We start from the raw sequence: 23,675 nt of genomic DNA on the forward strand, positions 1-23,675 counted from the left end.
CTATTTAATCTCCCCATAGTGGGAGTGACTCCTCTGATAGGAGATGGAAAGACAGACCCTATACACACACAGATCTCCAAAGAGCCCAACACTTAAGTTGGCACCTCCCTCCTCTCACTCTTGCTTCCTAGGGCACACCTGAGGCAGGAGCGAGGGCCTGTTTCTAGAAGTAGTTCTAGAGGCCTGTTCCTCCGCATTCAATGGGTTTGAGTCTATGGTTGCTAAAGCTCCACGTGGATGACTGGGGAGATGCTGCTCTACAGACTCCATCTCTCCACCCCAAGATCTAACTCAGGGACAGGCACTGGAAAGCCCCTATGGTTACCAGCTTAAGCCATGCTTTCCCAGCCTAGTCTTACCAACAATACAGCTGCTGCTTTGATCTATATTCCACTCCCGTGTCTATTTCTCAACTGGCACTGCACTTAAAGGGGGAAAATAGATGTTATTTAATTATCAACCACAGAAACCCACCTCTTCATAAAAACTTTATTGGCTCCCCACTGTTTCCAAGTATAAACAGCTCAGCCCCACAAAGAAAGACATTTCACAACCTGATAACAACTTAAACTTTCCCTGCCTGGGCCTCAGTCACCCTAAACTACCCACTCTTCCCCACATACAGCCTGTTTCCACACGTTTCCTCCCCACATGCTATCTTCTCAGCCTGGCATACACTCCTACCTAAGCACACCTGAACTCATCCACCTTCAAATTCATTTCCAATGTTCACTTTCCTATGAAATCTTATTCAACTTCCTTAGACAAAATGACACACATCTTCCTCTGTGTTTTCTCACTCTGAGCATTTGTGTACTTATAATTCCAACTAGCCTGAGAGCCCCTGGGTAGCAGGGATTACATCCATTCTTCTTTCTAGCTCCTAGAGCTTTTACCCATACTAGACACTTAAGAACATGCCAAGGCCAGGCACAGTGGCTCACACCTATAATCCCAGCACTTTGGGAGGCTGACACGAGAGGATCACTTGAGGCCAGGAGTTTGAGACCAGCTTGAGCAACACAGCAAGATCCCATCTCTATAAAAAATTTTAAAAATTAGCTGGGCATGGTGGCACATGCCTGTAGTCACAGCTACCTGGGAGGCTGAGGCAGGAGGATCACCTGAGCCTGGGAGTTCGAGGTTGCAGTAAGCTATGATATTGCCACTGCACTCCCGCCTAGGCAACAAAGTGAGATGCTGTCTCAAAAAAAAAAAAAAAAAAGAAAGAAAATAATTTCTAATGTCAAACCATCCTTGCATTCTTGGAATATAAACCACAAGAATGCAAAAATCCTAACCATTTTCTCTACTTACACTGTATTTTTTACGTTTTACTGAGGATTATATCAGCCTCACAAAATAAGCTGGAAACATCTCTTGTTTGTCTATAATTTGGAAGAGTTTGAATGATATTGTAACAACCTGTACCATGAAAGGTTGTCAGAACAAAACTTTTAAACCATGGGGCCTGTTGGCTTTTCTTAGCGGGATAGAGGGTATAAATTTTTTTAAGTCTTTTTCAATGTATTTTTATGATTATTAATTTGTTTTTTTCTTCATTTTTAGTATGTTTAATAATTTATATTTTATTGCATTATGAAGTTGTTTGACTTTCTGTTTCTCCCAGACCAGTGCTTTGTTTCTTCTCAGGTCTCACCTGGGCTGCAGTGGCTGCAGTCTGGAGGAGCCGGGACTCTTCCCACAGGCACCGGGCCACAATTCGGGCAATCTCCATTGGTTTCTCAAGATACCTGCTCTATAGGTAGGAGAGAAAGAGAATGAAAATTAGCAGCAGACTATGAAGATATAGACTGAACTTTGCTAACTTAAAACTAATTTCGTGATCAACCGAGGAGAATATTACATTTATTACATGAAACAACAGAACAAAGGCCTTGGAGCCTGCATGAAATCAGTGGAGGATGAAGGGGAGAGGAGGAGAAAGGTGGTTAAGATGAGCTGTACTGTTGCTGTGACAGAAGCACATGAGTCTGAGTCTTTGGACAGTACATCATCCTGGTCTTACAGGGGGGTGACTGACTTGGTCAAGGAGCATCCCATTACAGTCAAACTAACATTGAAAAGCGGGAGCCATCTTCCTATGAGGGGACCTAGTTACTATGATGCTATCATAATATGACCAACATAACAATCACTATTACTTTTACTGTGACAAGAGAAGTGAATCTCAGGTAATGGTTCCCAAGGGTAAGTACACAGAGCTTTGAGAAAGGGTTAATTACTTCTCCTTTGATTGAAAATACAAGATAGGTTCTCATTATTCAGCCAAATGAGAAAAGAAATGCTTCCAGGAAGGAAAGCTAACATCCTGCTCCGCAGGCCCAGTTTCTCCTACGGAGTGTTCCCTCACACCTGAAGGAACTGCTTGATTCTTCGCAGATTGTGCTGATAGAGAACATTTGACTCTTGCAGGAAGCGGCTATACTGCTGGTCAATCTCACCCAGGAGATTATGGAACACCAAAGTGGCATGTGATTCTTTGCTGGCCGCATATGCCCTAGGAAAAGGAAGAACAATGAAGAATGATTTCTAAGCCTACATACACACATGCACACACAGAAATCACTGCCAAGAAGGAAAAAAAAAAGAAGACAAATCTGATGTTATACTCCATCATTTTAAGAAAAGGCGAAAGAGTTATATGATCTGAAGAGAAACCAGAGTATATACTCCATCATTTTAGATCTTCTTGCTCAGCAACAACAAATGCCCGCAATTTAATAATTATTAACAATTATCCCAAATATGATTAGCCACTTCCATAGGCTATAAAATATCTGAGCAAAGTGGATAGATATGCTGTTTTGCTTTAAATTCCCAGTCAACTCTCAGTAACTGGTTGGGTTATTAGTATAAATACGCAATCCCAGGCTATGATGGTCTATTTCCAGCATCTCTGAATCACCTCCATGGCCCATTACCAAAGCAGGGTACATATTCTGGAAAAACTAGGTCATATTGGCCTGCATTAACCAAAATCAGTAAGTGAACCTGAATACACTAAACTGAAAGAAATTGTTGGACTTCTGTGCCATGATCTCCTCCATGAATGAAGTCTATTTCCCTTACTCTGTGTCTCTTTCCTTTAATTAAAGGGAAATCACAAGTATAGACCCAAACTTCTTTCTGTAACAGAATCCTCACTCAGATAAAAAATATTTCTATATCACAGAGGATCTCCTCAAGTAAATGAGATCCAAATCAACCTTCAAAACATCTACCATCAAGCAGGCTGTTGCAATGTGCCAAAAGACAGCTGCCCATGTGTTCTTCGAATATAGAAAATGCTTTACAAGACCAAAGGATCTTCTCTTCATCTCCTGATCTTTTCCCCCATCACCTGTATTCATAATTTTTTCAATGACATAGCAAAGTGTGAAGTTAGAACAGATCTCTTGATTCAAACCAAAACAAATGCCTGGTATTCGGCATACCGTTTGGAGAGTTTCTAAACAAGGACTTACCAATCTTGACTCTCAATCCAAGGGGCCAGGAACTGCCGTAGCTCCATCGGGAAGCTGTCACTGTACAGCTGATGAAGCTGCTCCAGGTATCGAGTGTCAAGCTGCTGTAGCTGATTCCATTGGGCCATCCTGCTGGAATCAGGTGTCCCAACTGCAAACCAAAGTGTTCATACAGTCACCACATGCCCCAGTGGGGGTAAGCAATCTAGAAATACCCCATCTACCCAACACAGGTGTCAGGTCTATGATTAGGGATAAAGATGTTCTGGGAAGGATCCTACATGTTTCTCCGAGTTTAGGACATGACATACATGGTCACAATCTCTACCCCCGGAAGGAATATCACAGCTTCTTTTAAACTGAGATGACAAGTAGGTATGATGCCAAGTTCTAGAATCCATGATCTACCAGAGATATGTGAAGTTGAAAAATTAACTTCCAGATTTCAATTTCCTCAACTATAAAATACAGATCATAATTCTTATCCCTCAGGGCTACTGAGAAATTTCTAAAGCACCCAGCTCAAGCCAGGTGTGGTGACTTGCTCCTGTAATCCCAGCTACTTGGGAGGCTTAGGCAAGAGGATCCCTTGAGCCTAGGAGTTCAAGACCAGCCTGGGCAACATAGCAAGACCCTATCTCTAAAAAAAAAAAAAAAATTGTATATATGTATATAAAGTACCCAACTTAATGCATAGCACACAGCAGATGCTCAAAACATGTCAGTTCTTTTCTTTCCACCCCACACCCCTTTCAGGTGAACTGGGAAGTATACATAGTAAGCCTGTGCTAAGATCAAAATGTGGAATGCGGATGTTCAGGGAGAACAGAAAGCTAATTCCAAGACTATGGGTTTAAAAGTATAAGTGAAGCTCTGCCTAGGATTCTCCTACTCAACAAAAAATAATTTTTGTTTTTTTAATTTCTCAGTCTGGGATGAGAGGGAAAGGAAGTCAGATACCAGGTGTATGAGTTTTCCCCAGGTTCGTGAATACCCCAGTGAAATGCTCAGGTATGAGAAGCCAACCCAGCTAATCACCTGTGGTCCTCTTTCTGAATAGTTTGGGTCATGGAAATATCAATACAGACCAAGTAGTTTTCAGAATTTCTATAAATAACTATGAGCAAGAGCTAAAGACTAAGGTATTTACAGACCAAGCTATACCGAGACGGTTCTCTGGGACAGTGAGAACATTTAATGAAAGACTGAATATACACAAACACACTTAACTAGAGTTCTTAACTTATGTCTCAGAGAAAGTACGAAGAAGCACCTAATTATGCATTGGCCCTTTCATAAAAATGAGCGAGCAAACTGGCGACAAAACCAACAGGTCTTCTGTCCTCAAAGCAGCACCTTTAACGGTTGATAAGTGGTTCAGGATCAGGTTTCCCACAGAACCTGAGAGGGCCGTGCTGCATTTTCCCTCCCTCTTTTGAGAGGACAGACACAGAATAACCCCCTTGCTACTGCGAAGATGGTATCAATTTGTCGAGCTCTCAAGCACATATCCAGGCAAGCACATTACAGTATCTCTTGGCAGTCTTTATACTGACTAGTTAACAATCCCAGGCAGCACTGTCCAACAGAAATAGATTACAAGCCAAATATCCAATTTTAAATCTTCTAGTAGCCATATTTTGTAAAAAGTAAAAAGAAACAGTTGAAATTAACTTTGATAATATATTTAATTTAACCTAATATAGCCAAAATGTTATCATGTCAACATGTAATCACAAAAATTATTAAAGAGATACTTTCCACTCTTTTTTTGTACTAAGTTTTCTAAATCTGGTGTGTACTTCATAACTTACAGCACAGATCTAAGGTATTTTCCCTCTCCTCAAATACTAAGGACTTAAATTCCACCGGTGAAAATGCTGAACAAAGCAAAAATATGAGAATGTCAGAATGAGACTGGCCAATTAGGCCAATATGTTTCCATAAATTAACTAAATCTTCCAACAACGTTAGAGAGGAATAAATAAGTTTCATGGGTTTTTGGGACTTTTTTTTTTTTTTTAAACAATGTCTTTTTTCCCCTTAGGCATCTCCCAACCATTTTTATCTACTGCTAGTTAGTGGTACTACTCACCATCGCCCACACGACAGACACTGCCTGGGCAGTGGTCCATGTACGTTAAACGCTATCTGGAATAAAACAGTGGCTGACGCAAAAGCTACGTGCTGAAGCATTATAACCAGGGTGTGTATTACCCTCGGTAAGAAATCAAAGGCTGTTAGATCTCTCTTACAATATTCGCATTAGGGCCAAGTTAAGATCTGCGTCACAGACTAAAATCAGGATCTGCCTCATGTTTATCAGGACCTGATCAACACAGAAATCTATATAGTATGCCAATCTGTGTGGATTCTACTGCATATAGATTTACTGAAACTCTAAACCTACACGGTCCAGTGTGGTAGTCACTGGCCACATGTGGCTCCTGAGCACTCAAAACGTGACTGCTTTAAAGTGAGATATGCTGTAAGCATAAAATACACATTGGACTTTGAAGATTTACAAAAAAAAAAAAAAAAGAAGAATGTAAAATATCTCAATATTGAAATGATAATATTTTGATACACTGGGTTAAATAAAATATATCACTAAAATTAATATCACCCATTTCTTTTAATGTGGCTACTAGAAAATTTAACATTACATATATGACTTGCATCGTATTTTTACAGGATACTGCTGTTCTAGACAATGTAACAAAAAAGCCATGGTTCTGTTAATAAAGGATTTAAAGAAATAGTCACCTGCTTTTCATAATAAAATCCAGTGTTATAAATTTAAAATGGACTATTTAATTGCTTATCTTGAATACAAATGCAGACTATCACAGTCTATACCCTCAAGTTCCAAGTTAAAACCATAGGAAAAAACCACAGCATCTCACTATACCTACTCAATTACAGATTAACATTTAGGGTAATGCATATTTGCATTTTCAAACTATCATACCATAAAAAATTATAAGTTGTTGAAAATTGTCAATAACATTATTCATTTCCAGTCCATAACTAAGGATTGTTGCTATTTTGATATTTTTGTTGGAGACAAAGGAGGGCTAATAAGTATTAATAGTACAATACTGTGTTTTGTTTTTTGTTTTTGTTTTGAGACTGGGTTTCACTCCATTGCCCAGGCTAGAGTGCAGTGGCGCGATCATAACTCACCACAGCCTCCAACACCTGGGCTCAAGCAATCCTCCTGCCTCAGCCTCCCGAGCAGCTGGGACTGTAAGTACCCACCACCATGCCCGGCTAACTTTTTAATTTTTTGTAGAGACAGGCTGCTCTCAAACTCCTGGGCTCAAGCAATCCTCCTTCCTCAGCCTCCGAAAGTGCTAGGATTACAGGTGTGAGCCACTGGGCCAGGCCACAATATTCTGTTATTTCTTAAACCAGAGACCAGCTTGTAGTTTTTTTTTCATTAAATTAAAAGCACCAAGAATGAATGATTTTGTGTTTTACTTCTTAGTCTAATCACCACAGGCAATACTTTAATTGCTATCCTACATGAAAAAGATTATAATAAATTAAAGCCAAAGAGCAGACAGTAGTTTCAAGGACAGGATGGGCAAATACTCAAATAGTCATCTTCTTATAGGCTGCTTAGCTGCAAAGCATATTTAATTAACAGCAGCCACAGGACAATCAGATCAAATCTTCTTCATAAGAACAGCATATCCTTAAGAGATGACTAGCCAAACTGTCTTAGGAAAATCACTGCCAAGCAGCTTTACTGTAATTGTTTTATTGGAAAAAATTTTTACTGGAAAAAATTTAAAAGAACCCACCTTATTTCACAATTTTGATTCTGATTTTTCAAATTACAAGTTAAAGAATTCCAGTAAGTTCTAACTAAATTATTTATCTACAGAATAATTCTAAGCCTGTGATTTAATAACCACTTCATTGACCCCCAAAACACACAAAGTGATTTGAGTAACAATATGAGTGCCAAGTACCATTCTGGGTGCATAGGAGAAAAGTCAATTCATTCCATATAGTGGCTGCTTTAGGGCACATAGTTACATAGGACTTATTTCAAAGCATTCACTAGGCTTAGGTTATTAGCAGATAGGAGATGCTAATTAATGTACAAAGGAAAGGTAAGTGTGATCCTGTTTTCTATAACTGAAGGGAAAAGAAAAACAAAAATGAAACAGCAAGTCATTGAAGACTTTCTGGACTTTTCACAACAGGAATTTCTCAGCCCCTTGGGGATAACCTACCAACAACAAGTCATAAGGCAAATAACTCTTGTCTAATGGGGAACTTATTACCGTAAAGATCACTAAAAAAGTTTATCCGAAGTCACAGTTCTCGTTTACATACTTCAATCTGAAGAAACCAAGAGATATGTTGAGAAACACAGGCAGGACCACTTACGAAAGGGATTCATTACATTACTTCATAAAACTTCTCTTTAAATGAAGCCCTGTATTTCATATCCATGTATCAGTAGATTTATGACAGGGCAAGGGAAGGTGAAAAGAGACAAAAATCATGCACATACAATAACCCAGAACAGAAAATGATCCTAAAGATAATTTCTGTTCCACCTTGCAATGTGTCATAAGATTGTTCTTTGGGTGTTACCCATACTTTATATCAGACACATACCTATATTTTAAGTAGAGCATATCTTATCTGTTGCCTACACTAAGCCCCTTTGCTGTAAGGACAAGCCTAGTGACCAAGGCAACCAATGTATAAAGTAACACAGAAAAATATTTGCACTTATTTCTATAGAAACCAGTCCTTTTACGATGATATTTTTAAAAGATTATAAAATAATGTTCACTGTGGAAAATTTAGAAAAATGCAAAAAGAGAAAACAAAAGATAAAATCACCCATATCCCACTGTCCAGAGCTGCAACTGACATGTTGATGTAATGCCTTTTACTCTAACTCAGAGTGTGTGTGTCTTTTAAACTGGGATCATGGTATTAAATAGCTTCATATTCTTTTCCAGGTTATTATAGACATTTTTCTATAAAAAGATTTTTACATCAAGCCCGCAAAACAAACTCTTTGGTTTCTATTAATGTTTTCACTGTAACCCTTCTAATCCCATTCAGGGCCATAGAATTTATTTATATTTGCAAACTCCAATTTATTTATTCTCACCATACCACATTCCAAAAATAATCTGAGGTAGCTGCATGCTCCTTAAAGTAGATTAGGAAGGAAAAAAATGAGAATAGGCAAGAGAAAGCAATTAATGCTGGAGAAAAACATACAACCTTCGTGAAATTTTCACTGTAGGGTAAAGGGATTAATGAATGGCAAGAAGTCCACATTTAAATACCATAGTTTTAACTAGTATAGCCATTCATAATTGCCCATTCACAATTACTCTAGACATTAAGACATGGGAATTTCAAATAAAAGATAATTCAAAATAAGTACACTTATATAGTAAACATGTAATTTCATTGTTTATAAATCCAAATAGTACCTTTATAAGATTTAAGACTAGGCCGGACGTGGTGGCTCACGCCCGTAATCCTAGCACTCTGGGAGGCTGAGGCAGGTGTATTGTTTGAGCTCAGGAGTTCGAGACCAGCCTGAGCAAGAGCGAGACCCTGTCTCTACTAAAAATAGAAAGAAATTAGCGGGCCAGCTAAAAATAAATATAGAAAAAAGTTGGCGGGCATGGTGGCACATTCCTGTAGTCCCAGCTACTGGGGAGACTGAGGTAGAAGGATTGCTTTGAGCCCAGGAGTGTGAGGTTGCTGTGAGCTAGGCTGACGCCATGACACTCTAGCCCAGGCAACAAAGTGAGACTCTGTCTCAAAAAAAAATAAAATAAAAAGATTTAAGACTAGATATTTGCCTTTACAAGAAGCCTATATATAAATCTAGTTTTGGTTTCCTAAAAAGATAAAATATTAACACTTGAGTGCACAATCTGAGACAAATTACTATAATTAGCATAATGTTCAATTACAAATAATAGGATTTGCTTTAAAGTTAGAAATCAGGCCAAGTATGGAGGCTCACATCTGTAATCCTAGCACTCTGGGAGGCCAAGGTAGGAGGATCGCTTGAGCTCAGGAGTTCAAGACCAGCCTGAACAACAGTGAGACCCCATCTCTACTAAAAATAGAAAAATTAGCCAGGTGTGGTGGCGCATGCCAGTAGTCCCAGCTACTCGGGAGGCTGAGGCAGGAGGATTGCTTAAGCCCAGGAGTTTGAGGTTGCTGTGAGCTAGGTTGATGCCACGGCACTCTAGCCCCGGCAATAGAGCGGGACTGTCTCAAAAAAAAAAAAAAAAAAAAAAAAGGAAAGAATGGATACACAGCATCCTCAGTGCTGGTGCTGGATACACAGTACTGGTGCATTTTCCATATGGCAGCCCTTTCATTTACATTTCTTATCCTAAATCCATGAGAAGCACAGAAACACAGATTAATCCATCAGATTCGCTAGGTGTTGAGTGAATAATCAGCATGTAAAATACATGCATTTTAACATACCCTTTTATGATATCGTGAGGGAGGGAGTTAGTAATGCTGTGATTTGGTATATGTGTTTTAGGGGAGAAGGGAGGGAAGAGGATTGGATAGTGCCCTGATCAATATCTCCATACATATTTCACCTAGGATAGCTCTAGGTCCTAAAAAGACTAAAGGCAAAAACACTAAGTGACGTTCAAAATAAAAAAAAAAAAAAAAGATGAAAAATAAGAACCTTAGTTAAAGAACAGTCCAAATAAGTAACGATTATAACTAACTTATAACTTCTTACCATATGTCAAACACTGTTTTCAGCACTTGACATATTTATTTAATCATTTCATCCTCACAACCACCCTATGAGATAGATGTTATTTTTATCCCCAGTTTACAGAAGACAAACTGAGGCACAGATTTTTAAGTGATTTATCCAAGGTCACAACACAGATAGTAAAGGCATGGAGCTGGAATCCTAACCCAAGTAGTCTGTTTTCAGAATTCCTGCTCTTAACCACTTTTGGTGTTTTAGAAAGTGGGAGTTTCAGTTGATTTTTAAGTAACCCAGGAGTCAACCATGATACCAAGCCAAGGTGACCTTATGGTATTTTAACACACATAACAGTGCCCAAATTAAAGGATCTATTAGTTCTGCATCTGGAGTACTATTCTAATTTTGTGTATCACAGTTTAAATGGAGTCCCAAGAAAACAAACATATTCAGGGAGAGGCAATCAGGGTGTGAGGAGTCTACGATCTTAAACTTTTGCTCACAAGAAGAAGACAGCAGGAAGTGGGGTTAGGAGAGAAAAGATAAATTACAAAAGAATGGTTCCTCAAATACTCGGAGATCTGTACATGAAAGTGTAAATCATTCCAGGACCAGAATCTCATTTCCCTATAACATCTACTCCCAAATTCTATCCCCTAGAATAATTCCTTCTGTGAACAGAGGTTGCACCCTGGCTGATGTTTTTTTTTTTTTTTTTTAAGAGATGCTTGGGAACAAAACCAGATGCCAATTTGGAATCTCCGAGGGTGGAAACTATGTTTCAAAATTCAAAAGCTCCTCAGATGATGTTAAAGTGCAGCCAGAATGAGAACCTTGGAATTGTAGCAGAGATCAGGGCTCCACTCTGGATGCACATCAGAATCACCTGAGGAGCTCTGCAAAGCCAGATGCTGGTCCTCAGCCTGGACCTACTGAATAATCACCTCCAGGGGTGGGGTCCAGGCAGTTGTAATGAGGCAGAACACTGTGGAGATGGTATAAGGAGATGAGGTCAGAGAAGGCTCTCCTATAAGTCATACCAAGAAATATGAACTTTCTTCTAAGGGCAATGGGGGAAAGTCTTTGAATGAAAAGTTTTAAGCAGACAAATGACAATTTGATTTACATTTCAGAAAGATCCCTTAGGCTGCAATAATCCAGGTGTGAGATGGTTGTGCTGAACTTGAGTAGCAGCATCGGAAGTGTTTAGAGGTGGATATCTTCCAGAGACATTAAACAATTAGACGTAACTTGGTGACTGGCTGAAGGGCAAAAGTGACTCAGAGAAAAGGAAGAGTAAGGGACAACCTCCCAGGTTCCAGATGCATTTGGTTTTCAAATGCTCACCCTGATAAATGTCACAGCAGCAATGCTGACACTGGGGGGGGCAACTGGGCTCCATAGCCTCTAAAGACTATTGTGTCTACAAATTATCCTCAGGCTCGATTCCCTCAAGACATTACGCTTCAGTAACCCAAGAGTAAACGCTACAGGAAGGAGTTCAAGACCAGGCTGGGTAACATAGCGAGACCTCTGTCTCTACAAAAAATATAAAAATTAGCCAGGCATGGTGGCGCACATCTGTAGTCTCAGCTACTCGGGAAGCTGAGAAGGAAAGATCATTGAGCCCAGGAAGTTCGAGGCTGCAGTGAGCTACGCTTGTGCCACTGCACTCCAGCCTGAGTGACAGGAGACCTCATGTCTAAAAAAATTTTTTTTTTTTTAATTTTTTTTTCCTTTTTTGAGACAGAGTCTCACTTTGTTGCCTGGGCTAGAGTGCCATGCCATGTCAGCCAAGCTCACAGCAACCTCAAACTCCTGGGCTCAAGCAATCCTACTGCCTCAGCCTCCCGAGTAGCTGGGACTACAGACACGCACCACCATGCCCAGTTAATTTTTTTCTATATATTTTTAGTTGTCTAGCTAATTTCCTTTTATTTTTAATAGAGATGGGGTCTCGCTCTTGCTCAGGCTAGTCTCGAACTCCTGAGTTCAAACGATCTGCCCGCCTTGGCCTCCCAGAGTGCTAGGATTACAGGTGTGAGCCACCTCGCCTGGCCTAAAAAAAATTTTATAAAAATAAAAAATAAATAATTTTTTAAAAAGAAAGTAAGTTGACATTAACTAAAAAGGAGCCAGGGTCTGTACTACAGCTGACGGATAAACCCTGCTGCTTCCCCCAGAAAGGAGGCAAAGGCCAAAGAAAATCAGCCAAAAACCTCAGAGCCAAAACACACCTGGGCCAGGGCGAGCCTGTGAACCGTCCCCGCATCTGCTTGCTCACCTCCAGGCCACTTTCCACACTGTGGGTAGAGAGACCTTTTCAAGACACAAACTTGATCTTGCCACTCCCTTACTTAAAACCACACTGATGACTCTATACCATTCTTAGGCTGAAAAACAAAATTTGTAGTTTAAATTAAGGCAGAATAGTGTCATGCTTAAAGCATGGATCCTGGAGCCACACTGACTGTATTTGAATTGTGGCTCCACCACTTAGGTCACTTAGTTTGTAGCTACTGCCAGGTATTTACCCTCTTTGTACCTCATCTGGAAAAAGGAGGAAACAGTACTTAACTCAGAGAGTCACTATATGAATTGAGTTAATGTACACACAGCACTTAGGACCAGCTGGCACAAAGCACATAAGTGTGGGCATTACTATTGTGACCCGCAGCCTGGTTGGCCCTGGCCCTCTTGCTCAGCTGGCACCAGCTGCTGTCTGAGCTCCTGGCACTCTGCTCTTCCTTCGGGTCCTCAGAAACACCAAGCTCCTGCCTGCCACAGGCCCTCACAACATGCCTTCCTCCTACCACCATCACTCCGCTTGCACCCAAGCAATGTGACTCCATGACTCAGACTCATAACCACTATGCATAACCAACTGCAAGCCCCAGGAGGACAGGAAGAGCCTTGGCTTTTGCTCACTAGTGTGTCCTGCCTCCCACCCTAGCAGCCAGCATAGTGCCCAGCTCATAATAGGTGCTAAAAAAAAAAATACGTATTTGTATTAAGGCCAGGCATGGTGAATCGCACCTGTAATCCCAGCACTTTGGGAGGCTGGGGTGAGAGGATCTCTTGAAGCCAGGAGTTTGGGACCAGCATGGGCAACATAGCAAGACCCTGTCTGTATTAAAAACAATTAGCCAGGCATGGTGTCACACGCCTGTAGCCCCAGCTACTTGGGAGGCTAAGGCAGAAGGATTCCTTGAAGCCTGAGAGTTCAAGGTTGCAGTGAGCTATGACTGCACCACTGCATTCTAGCAGCCTGGGTATCAGAGCGAGACCCTGTCTCAAAAAAAAAAAAAAAAAAAAAAAGTATTGCATGAATTAACCACTAGAGTGAATTATAACTAAACTGAGTAAGCCGGATTCTTCTAGGTGGGGATACTGCACCCGGTTAGAAAATATTCTGATGAGTAGAGCAACTCGCAGTTTTGCTGTTTGAAAAATTCAAGAATGGTCAAGAATCATGGACTCAAGAATTCAAGAATGATCCTTCTGTGACCTTTCAATAAGAGTAAAATCACAGCACTCCCCAAGCTCAAAAACATACACTAACTTCTCACTGCCAATCCAAAATATTTACCCTTGTCTAAGGCTCCCTAACTACTCCGCCAACTGTAGCCACCTCCAGCTCTTCTCTCCAGCCTCCAGATGACTTTCATAAACATTGTCTTCCTTCAAGTCAACTTACCTCTCTCTTTCCCCGTATCTGCAGACTTTGTTCCTTTCTCACAGATGTTCCTGCCTAAAATGCTTTTTCCCTGGGTGGCATCATCTGCCCCTTTCCTGTCTCGGTTTAACTCTGAATGCCCACAGGACTCATATATGCATCTGAAGCTTTCTCCTATTGGTTTTGAGTCCATCTCCTCCATCTAAGGAGCAGCTTTCTGGGGGCAACCCTCATTTACCACTCTGATTTACAGCTTCCAACTGGACACACAACTTAAGATGCCAAATGAACATTTCCTCCACTCACTCTTGCACATACATAAGTGCAGAAGTCTCCACTGAACAGACTGATGGCCACAGTACTGAAAAGCATGGCACCAATGTGGCAACTGTATCTAGAAAAATAATATCAGCTCTGCCCAGTATGATTAGTAATCTAGAGTTTGGAAGTCTGGAGAGAAGCAAAGCGTTTGTCTAATAAATTGAATGCTGGGGTACTCACTCTCACAGACGTCAGAAGCAGGCTGCCAAACTTTCCAAAGGAGAAACAACTGTAGGTTGAGCAAGCAAAGCGTCGTGTCAAACTTTCCAAGCTTGAGGGCAACTAAAGGGAGACGGGCAAGTTGCTGGAAAAAACTTGTGGGTACTGTTATCTTTGACCAAAGCCCAAACAAAAGTCTCACAAAAACATCCACTGATCTAAAATGCTATGGAAGTTATTAATATTCATCCAAGACAGGCAACCAAAATAAAGCAGATAAAGGGAACTTAAATTTCTGAATCTCAAAATCACAAACCTATAATATAGCTCAACACTTACTGGGAGAAGGAAAAACTTTTTCTCAAATTTATTCAGGTCATTTTCCCTGTAAGAGAGATTAAGGTAGTCTTGGTCACTTAGCATGGGCAATGTATGTCTGGGCTGAGAATCCACACCCAGGGATCCTGTGTTAGGATTCCTTCAGTCAAAGTAACTATGGGGTTGGGGCAGAACCTCAAATTCAAAAGGCTTTTGTGGTGGTTGGACAACATGGCCCGAAACTCTTTGATACTATGCTCCTCCCATTGAGGCGGTGGGAGGGGGGAGTCTTTGTCCCCTTCCCTTGAACCTGGCTAAGTCATAACTGCACCAACCGAGTGTGATGAAAGTGTTAGGTTGTTTCCACCTGATTCTCTTGGGAAGGCTCATTCTCCAGAACCCAGCCACCATTCTGTGAGGAACCCAAGGCAGAGGGAGAAGCCACATGAAGGCACTTGATCTACAGTCTCAGCTGAAATCAGCCTTTGAATTGTCACAGCTCAGGCATCAAATATGTGAGCAAAAAGAATTCCAGATGATTACTGTCCCCAGATGTTCATGTCTTCCCAGCTGAGGTCCCAGACAGCACAGAGCAAAGACAGCCATCCCTGCTGTGCCTATCTAAATTCATGCCCACAGAAACCAGCGAACATAATAAAATGGTTGTTACTTTATGCCACTAAGTTTGAGGTAGTTTACTGCATTTGGGGACTAGATCAACATTCTTACTAATGGTGATCGGATGTAGTCTTTATAGAGATCCAACTTCCATGAGAAAAGGACTCAGTTTTAAAGGAAAAGTCCTTGCTGTTAAAACTATTTTAATAATAAACCTCGTCTTTGTGCACTTGCTTTCTAGATGATCTATCCAGTCCCACTCCTTCAAAATGTCTGTATGCTGACAATTCCCAAATTTACATTTCTAGCCCCATCCTTGCCCATGAACACCAGACTTCCATATCCAACTGCCTCAATATCTCCACTTGCATGTCTAAAAAGCATGCCAAACTTACTGTATCCAAACAACTCCTTCATTAAAAATCTCTCCCAGCTGGTTTCTCCTCCAATCTTGCCCATTGCAGCAAGCAACAACTCCATTCCCGCACATGCTCAGGCTAAAAACCTTGAACTGAGCCTCTTTCCTCCTCTCCCCCACATCCAATCCGTTAGTAAATCCTATTGGATCTACCTTCAAAACATATCTAGAAGGGCCGGGCGTGGTGGCTCACGCCTGTAATCCTAGCACTCTGGGAGGCCGAGGTGGGCGGATCGTTTGAGCTCAGGAATTCGAGACCAGCCTGAGCAAGAACGAGACCCCATCTCTACTAAAAATAGAAAGAAATTATATGGACAGCTAAAAATATATATAGAAAAAATTAGCCGGACATGGTGGTGCATGCCTGCAGTCCCAGCTACTCGGGAGGCTGAGACAGGAGGATCCCTTGAGCCCAGGAGTTTGAGGTTGCTGTGAGCTAGGCTGACGCCATGGCACTCACTCTAGCCTGGGCAACAGAGCAAGACTCTGTCTCAAAAAAAAAAAAAAAAGAAAAAACATATCTAGAAGGTGATCACTTCTCACACGTGCACTGCTGCAAGCTTAATCCAAGCCACCAGCATCTCTTACCAAGATGGCTGGACTAAACTCCTAACTGGTATGGATGTTTTTGCCCTTGTCTCTCTACAGTCTATTCTCCATATTACAGATCCTTTCAAAATTTAAGTCAGATCATTTCATTCCTCTGCTCAAAACCTACTCAGGAAAAAATCCAAACTCCTACCATGGCTGACCAGGTAATATATTTTGCCCCATGCCTCTCTGCCTCCTCCCCTGAAGCTCTCCCCTCACTCACACCCATCTCCTCTCTGCTCCTGGAACACACCATGCCCATTTCTGCCCCAGGCTTTTGCACCTTCTCTTCTCTCCACTTGGAAAGCTCTTCCCCAAGACAGCTACATGGCTCACTCCTTCCCTTCACTCAGATCTCCACACGATGCCCCTTGACACCCCTCTATCTAAAACAACACATCTCTCCCTGCTGAATTTTCCTTCACAGTACTCATCACCCTCTGAGAAGTCATATGTTTCTTTTTTTGCTTGAGATCTCCTTTCACTACCACCAGCTAGGGACCATAAGCTCCTTCTTCTGTTCACTCCCACTCCCCCAGCATCTAGAGGATGCTCAAATATTTGTTGAATAAATGAATGAAAATTAAATAAGTTTGTAAAAAGTGTGTAACCTACTTTTAACTTAGGGAAAACTGAAGTACCAAAAGAGGATAATAATTAATAATTTCATATAATGGCATAAGCTGGCCTTCCTTAAGCATGACCTAATTGGTACAATAATTCATGCAAATTTACTTTAAGTGGCAAAGAAAACACAGTTTCCCGATGGAAGAGTTTATATTAAGATCTAAGCCTCAGTCAGGCACAGTGGCTCACGCCTGTAATCCTAGCACACTGGGAGGCTGAGGCGAGAGGACTGCTGGAGTTCGAGACCAGCCTGAGCAAGAGTGAGACCCCGTCTCTACTAAAAATAGAAAAAAAAATAGCTGGGCATTGTGGTGTGTGCCTGTAGTCCCAGTTCCTTGGGAGGCTGGGACAGGAGGATCACTTGAGCCCAGGAGTTTGAGGTTGCTGTGAGCTAGGCTGATGCCACGGCACTCTGCTCAGGGCAACAGAGTGAGACTGTCTCAAAACACAAACAACAACAAAAAGTAATAGAACAAAATAAAAGCAAAATCTAAGCCTCAAAAGAAAAAAATGATTAAATACAGGCTTTTCCTATAAAGCTAAACTGTTTAGAATAGAGTTGTTTTTCCTTAATCTGCAAGAAGACTTTAAGTACCCTCTTGTCTTCTAAAAGGTTATTTCAGGCCGGGCGCGGTGGCTCACGCCTGTAATCCTAGCACTCTGGGAGGCTGAGGTGGGTAGATCGCTTGAGGTCAGGAGTTCGAGACCAGCCTGAGCAAGAGCGAGACCCCGTCTCTACTAAAAATAGAAAGACATTATATGGACAACTAAAAATCTATATAGAAAAAATTAGCCGGGCATAGTGGCGCATGCCTGTAGTCCCAGCTACTCGGGAGGCTGAGGCAGTAGGATCGCTTAAGCCGAAGAGTCTGAGGTTGCTGTGAGCTAAGCTGACGCCACGGCACTCACTCTAGCCTGGGCAACAAAGTGAGACTCTGTCTCAACCAAAAAAAAAACAAGAAATTTAAAAGGTTATTTCATGGCATATGCCTATTGATAGTATTTGAGAATCTAAGAAATTAAACCATAATTATAGAACAAAAATGAAGCATTTCATAAAACATAAAACCATCTGGATAAGGAAGTTTGAGACAGTCCCAAAATGATGGGTCTAAGGCCCAATCCAGAGTCAATAGTAAATCTCTTTAAACAGTGAATCTACTGCCTGCTTTTCAGTGCTGTACCCTCAAGAAACTTGAGTTTCAACTCAATAACAAAAAGCATTTTTGTTTGTTTGTTTTAAGAGCTCTTAAAACATATAAATCCAACCGCCTCATTTCACAGACACAGAAACAGACCATGTTGTGAGCCTCAGGAGCATCCAGCAGCCGCGCTCTTGACCTTCAGTCCTAGGGTTCTTCCCACCACAACAGGACGTAAGAGGAAAGAGGTGAATCAAGCCCCCAACTCTACAACTGGAAAAATACAATTGAGAAGAAAAAAAAAATCTGACTACGAAGAGAGAATCATCCATCCAGTCAGAAAAATAGGGTCACAGCTGCTATTCTCCTGAAGAGAAATATTTTTTGGTTGGGATTTTAAAAAAATGATCACATAACTGTGACCTCAGTAAATAAAAATACAGAGAAGCAAAATACATCACTTCTCAGAGGTTTTCTGGCCAACCTATAACATTTAGGCCAGTGTAAAGATGTCATTGGTGTCACCAATGACAATTGGTGGTGTTGTCACTTGAGTGTCTCTTCACCAGGTGCTTTGCTAAGCCCCGAGGAACACAGAGATGGAGAATTCAGAGTCCCTACCAAAACAAGATGAACGCGCAACTCCAGAACAAGGTAAAATCTAGTCGCTGCTGTCAAAGAAGATACGAGATATCATTTTTTTTTTTTTTTTTTTTTTTTTGAGACAGAGTGTCACTTTGTTGCCCTGGCTAGAGTGAGTGCCGTGGCATCAGCCTCGCTCACAGCAACCTCAAACTCCTGGGCTTAAGTGATCCTACTGCCTCAGCCTCCCGAGTAGCTGGGACTACAGGCATGTGCCACCATGCCCGGCTAATTTTTATATTTTTAGTTGTCCATATAATTTCTTTCTATTTTTAGTAAAGACGGGGTCTCGCTCTTGCTCAGGCTGGTCTCGAACTCCTGACCTTGAGCGATCCACCCGCCTCGGCCTCCCAGAGTGCTAGGGAGATATCATTTTTTGTTAAATGGTATTTAAAAAAAAAAGAAAGAAAACACTGAATACTATTTTGAAAGAAAGGCAGACATATAACAAGACAATTACATAAAAGTGGGATAGCTGCTACATCACTATATATTTTATAAAGTATAGTGGTTCAACAGATGAGATGGTGATTCTGGAGAGGAAGGGGTAACCAGTCTAAGTAGAGGGAACAGCATGTGCAAACAAGAAATGCTCGAGAGAATATGACATAGATTTTCCAGTTAAACATGACCCAAAAGCCTACTAAAATGACAGTAGGCCAGGTGCAATGGCTCACACCTATAATCCCAGCACTTTGAGAGGCTGAGGCAGGAGGATCACTTGAGCTGAGGAGTTCAAGACCAGCCTGGGCAACAAAGCGAGCCCCCATCTCTATAAAAAAAATTTTGAAAAATTGGCCAGGTGTGGTGGTGTGTGCCTGTAGTCCCAGCTACTTAGGAGGCTGAGGCAGAGGATCGCTTAAACCTAGGACATTGAGGCTACAGTGGGCTATGATAATACCTCTGAACTCCGGCCTGGACTACAGAGCAAGACCCTGTCTCTTAAAAAATAAAGTGACAGTAAAACAGGGGCAATGGGTACAAAACCACAAGGACAAAAAATGTGAAATGAGATGACAGTGAACAGAGGGTGTCAATAAAATTCTAGAATCCAGAAAGTGGAAGCATGGTAACTGACCTAGCACAGCTGAGAAAACTGTAAGTGCCTGCAGAAGGGATCTCTAATGAGCAATGTGCTGTATAACCCCCAAAAGCTCAAAGTTGGAGGTGGTGGGTATGGTTGAAGGCAGGGACAAAAGGTATGGCTGAAAATACGAGAACTGGTTGAAAATCTGCATAAAGAACATTTAGATTTCCCCAAATAACTGCCTCTCTCCAAACTTAGCAGGTGATAATATGCTTATTTTCTGGAGACACCAGGCACAACCGAGGGCAAGGAAGTCACCAAACTAAAACATGGAGATTAAGTGAGAGTCTATATACCTCAGCTCCCAAACACCTGGCAGCCAAGGCCTCCCGCGATCTCCCCACAGTGAAGCCCAACATACACACTCAGCAAGCACATAAGACCATTCTATGTTTTAGTCAGCAGAACTAAGAACTAACACACTTTTGAATGAAACCTCCAACATGAGAGATAGAGAATTCAAGAAAAAAGGAACTCAGGAATCCAAGAATATAAGGAACAGAGAAAAACTTCACAAAACTGTTAAGATCCCAGAGAGGTAAAGTATACTCATTAAGCAGGAATAGGATGAAGATGAAGATGAAAATGACAACTGGAAAAAGAGCTCCTGAAATTGAAAATGACAGCAAGAATTTAAAATTAAGTAGACGGGTTCAAGGGCAGAGCCAAGGAAACTTCTAGAATGTAATCCACAACACAAAAGGATGGAAAATAGAAAGGTAAGGGGGAAGCACTGTCTTAGCGGACTTATAGTTCCAGCTCCTTACCAAGACCAAAACCTTGTCTCCTGCCTAGAGTGGCTATTAACCAAAAATCCTTGGTATGACGGTAGGTAAATCACATACACGCACCCCACCCGCCCCCATCATTATAGACCGGGTTTTTCTCCTTTCTTTGGTGAGATTATGGTTTTTGCTGTTTTTTTTTAAACTAGCAATGGGGTCTTGTTATGTTGCCCAGGCTGGAATGCAGTGGCTATTCACAGGCACCAGACCACTACAGATCAGCATGGAGTTCTGACCTGCTCCACTTCCGACCTGGGCTGGTTCATAGCTCCTTAGGCCACCTGGTGGTCCTCTGCTCCCAGGAGGTCACCATATTGATGCCAAACTTAGTATGTACACCCGATCCACATAGCACACCACAGCCCAGAACTCCAGGGCTCAAGTGATCCTCCCACCTCCCAAGCAGCTGGGACTACAGGCACACCAGCAGCTTGTTTGGTTTTTGCTTCTGAAGATTTCCCTGTTTTTCTTGAAAGCTCAGTTTATCCAGCATTTCTAGGTGTTTTGTACAGGAGGGTTTTCAGGGTATCTAGTCTAACATGGAGCAGAAACGAAATTCAGGACAAGACAAAAAAAGGGAAAACTTTAGAGTTTTAGGCAGAAACAACGGGACTTTCTGATTTGAACTGAAGCAGAGGTATAAGAGAACAGGGGAGTTAAGGATGGTTCCTAGATTTCTGGCTTGCTCTAGGTGGTGATCTACCATGGATGAGGAGAGAGGCAAAAGCTTGTGGAGAGAAAGTTTAAGAGTTATGTTTTAGACAAAATAAATAGGAGACAACTACAAGCTGAACAAAGGGAAATGTCAAGTAGCAGCAGGATGCAGGAACGGGGAGCCCAGAGAAGTCTGGGCAGGAGATGCACACTTGGTAGTTATCAGGGTGGTGAAAGCATCATCACAGTGAAAGTCAGAGTAACAGATGAGATAACCCGAACAGGGGCCTAAGGCACTTCAACATTCCAATTCAGGTAGAGGAGGATGACCAGGAAAGAAAACTGGGAAGGACACAGTAGACTGAAGGAAAACCAGGGGACTATGTTCTCACAGAAGCCAAGAGAAGAAAATGGGGAGTGTATATTCAGGGCAACTTGAATCGATCCTCCCATTTAAAAAATAAATTAATTAATTAATTTTAAAAAAGAGAGAGAAGACAATGTTTCAAGAAAGAAATGTTCAACTGTGTCTACCACCACCAAAAGGGTGAGAAAAATGGCAACAGAGTAGTGTCCATTCAATTTGGTAATGCAGAGATCACTGACGACACTCCAGCCCACCATCCCACCATCCCACCCCTTCCTTCAATGAGGTTCATGGTTCTCAATCCCAAGATAAATCCACCAAAAGTTCTCAAAGGCACTCAAGACACTCTCATTACTTTCTTCCTAGGATTGACTCCCTTAATGGCTCCCAGGGCCCCTTGGGAGACTGTCTTCTCACTTTTGCCCTTTTAATCTGAACCCCACCACCACCAAAAAGTGCTTGAAAAGAGCCCAAGAAGAGTAACCTCTAGAAATGGTGATTCTCCTCTCTCAAAAGATTATTTCTCCACTCTTCCAATCCACCTAGGCTCAGAAATGTTCACATGTTAATTAAGGAGGAATCAATACTCTAACCAGAATATAATGTATAAAAGAGCAGAGAGATTACTCTAAACATAGAGATCAGTATCTAAGTCTGTATTCCAGACTGGGGACCTATGGCCAGCCTTATCTACATACAAGAGAGTTTGAAGGTTAAAATCACAAGAAAGAGGGAAATGCAAGTATTTCATTTCCTTGTCCACAGTACACACGGGCTTGAATTCTAGAAGAAAATTTTATGCCAGCTAAAAAGTTTTATGGGGGAAAAATTAAACATAGCCAAAATAGACAAATAACTCTTAAAACTCTCAACAATAAGAAAACAATCTGATTTAAAACTGGGCAAAAGATCTGAACAGGCACCTCACCAAACAGGATATATAGATGGCAAATAAGCATATGAAAAGATGTTCAACATCAAATGTCATCAGGAAACTGCAAATGAAAACAATGAGATACCACTACACAACTATTAAAATGGCTAAAATCCAAAACACAGACAACACCAAATGCTGGTGAGGACATACAGCAACAGGAACTCTCATCCACAGCTGGTGGGAATACAAATGGTACAGTCACACTGAAGACAGTTTGGCAGTATCTTACAAAACTAAACATATTCTTAACATACAATCTAGCACTTGCCCTTTTTAGTATTTCTCTAGAAGAGTTGAAAACTTAAGTCTACACAAAAACCTGTACAGGGATGTTTATAGTAGCTTTATTCATACTGCCAAAACTTGGAAGCAATCAAAACGTACTTCAGGTGAATGGATAAACAAAATGTGGTATATCCATACAAAGGAATGTTACTCACCAAGGGAAAGAAATGAGCTATCATGCCACAAAAAGACATGAAGAAACCTGGATGCATATTGCTAAGTGAAAGAAGTCAATCCAAAAAGACTACATACTGTGTAATTCCAACTATATGACATTCTGGAAAAGAAAAAAAACTATGGAGACAGAAAAAAAAAAAATCAGTAATTGCCAGTGGTTCAGGAAAGGGATGAACAGGACCAGAATAAGAAATCTTTAGAGTAGTGAAATTATTTTGTATGATACTGTAGTGGTAGATACATCATCATAGGTTTGTCAAAATCCACAGAATGTACAACAGAGGGAACTGTAATGTAAACTATGGATTTTAGTTAATAACGCATCAATACTGACTTACCAGTTGTAACAAATGTACTACTACACTAAAGCAAGATGTTAATAATAGGAGAAATTGTGGGAGAGGGAGAGTAGGGAGTATATGGGAACTCTGTATACCTGCCACTCAATTTTTCTGTAATACTAAAACTGCTCTAAAAAATAAAGATTAATTTTAAAAATGCATTGAGCTTTATGAAAAAGTTTTTTAAAAGATAAATCTGACCTATAAAGTTTAAATTATTCGAGATGGAGTATGAGCAATCTCCTCGGTAAGAAAAGCTTTTCTATGAAAGTGTTATAAAAATGACTAATATACTTA

At 41.0% G+C, this 23,675-nt stretch overlaps 1 protein-coding gene across 4 annotated transcripts in view; it reads right to left on the reverse strand.

The window, feature by feature from the left end:
• The window catches only part of STAT3 (signal transducer and activator of transcription 3), a 56,163-nt gene that overhangs the window by 21,255 nt on the left and 11,233 nt on the right, over positions 1-23,675 (reverse strand). For all 4 annotated transcript variants that reach the window (XM_069482576.1, XM_069482575.1, XM_069482578.1 and 1 more), the window contains exons 2-4: positions 3,489-3,639; positions 2,377-2,521; positions 1,661-1,759 (exon numbers count right to left, since the gene is read on the reverse strand). In XM_069482576.1, the coding sequence (XP_069338677.1) occupies positions 1,661-1,759; positions 2,377-2,521; positions 3,489-3,616 (372 nt within the window). In that variant the 5' untranslated portion in view covers positions 3,617-3,639. The remainder of the gene's footprint in view (positions 1-1,660; positions 1,760-2,376; positions 2,522-3,488; positions 3,640-23,675) is intronic.

The sequence above is a fragment of the Eulemur rufifrons genome, chromosome 9 (genome assembly GCF_041146395.1).
Source record: "Eulemur rufifrons isolate Redbay chromosome 9, OSU_ERuf_1, whole genome shotgun sequence".
NCBI lineage: Eukaryota > Metazoa > Chordata > Mammalia > Primates > Lemuridae > Eulemur > Eulemur rufifrons.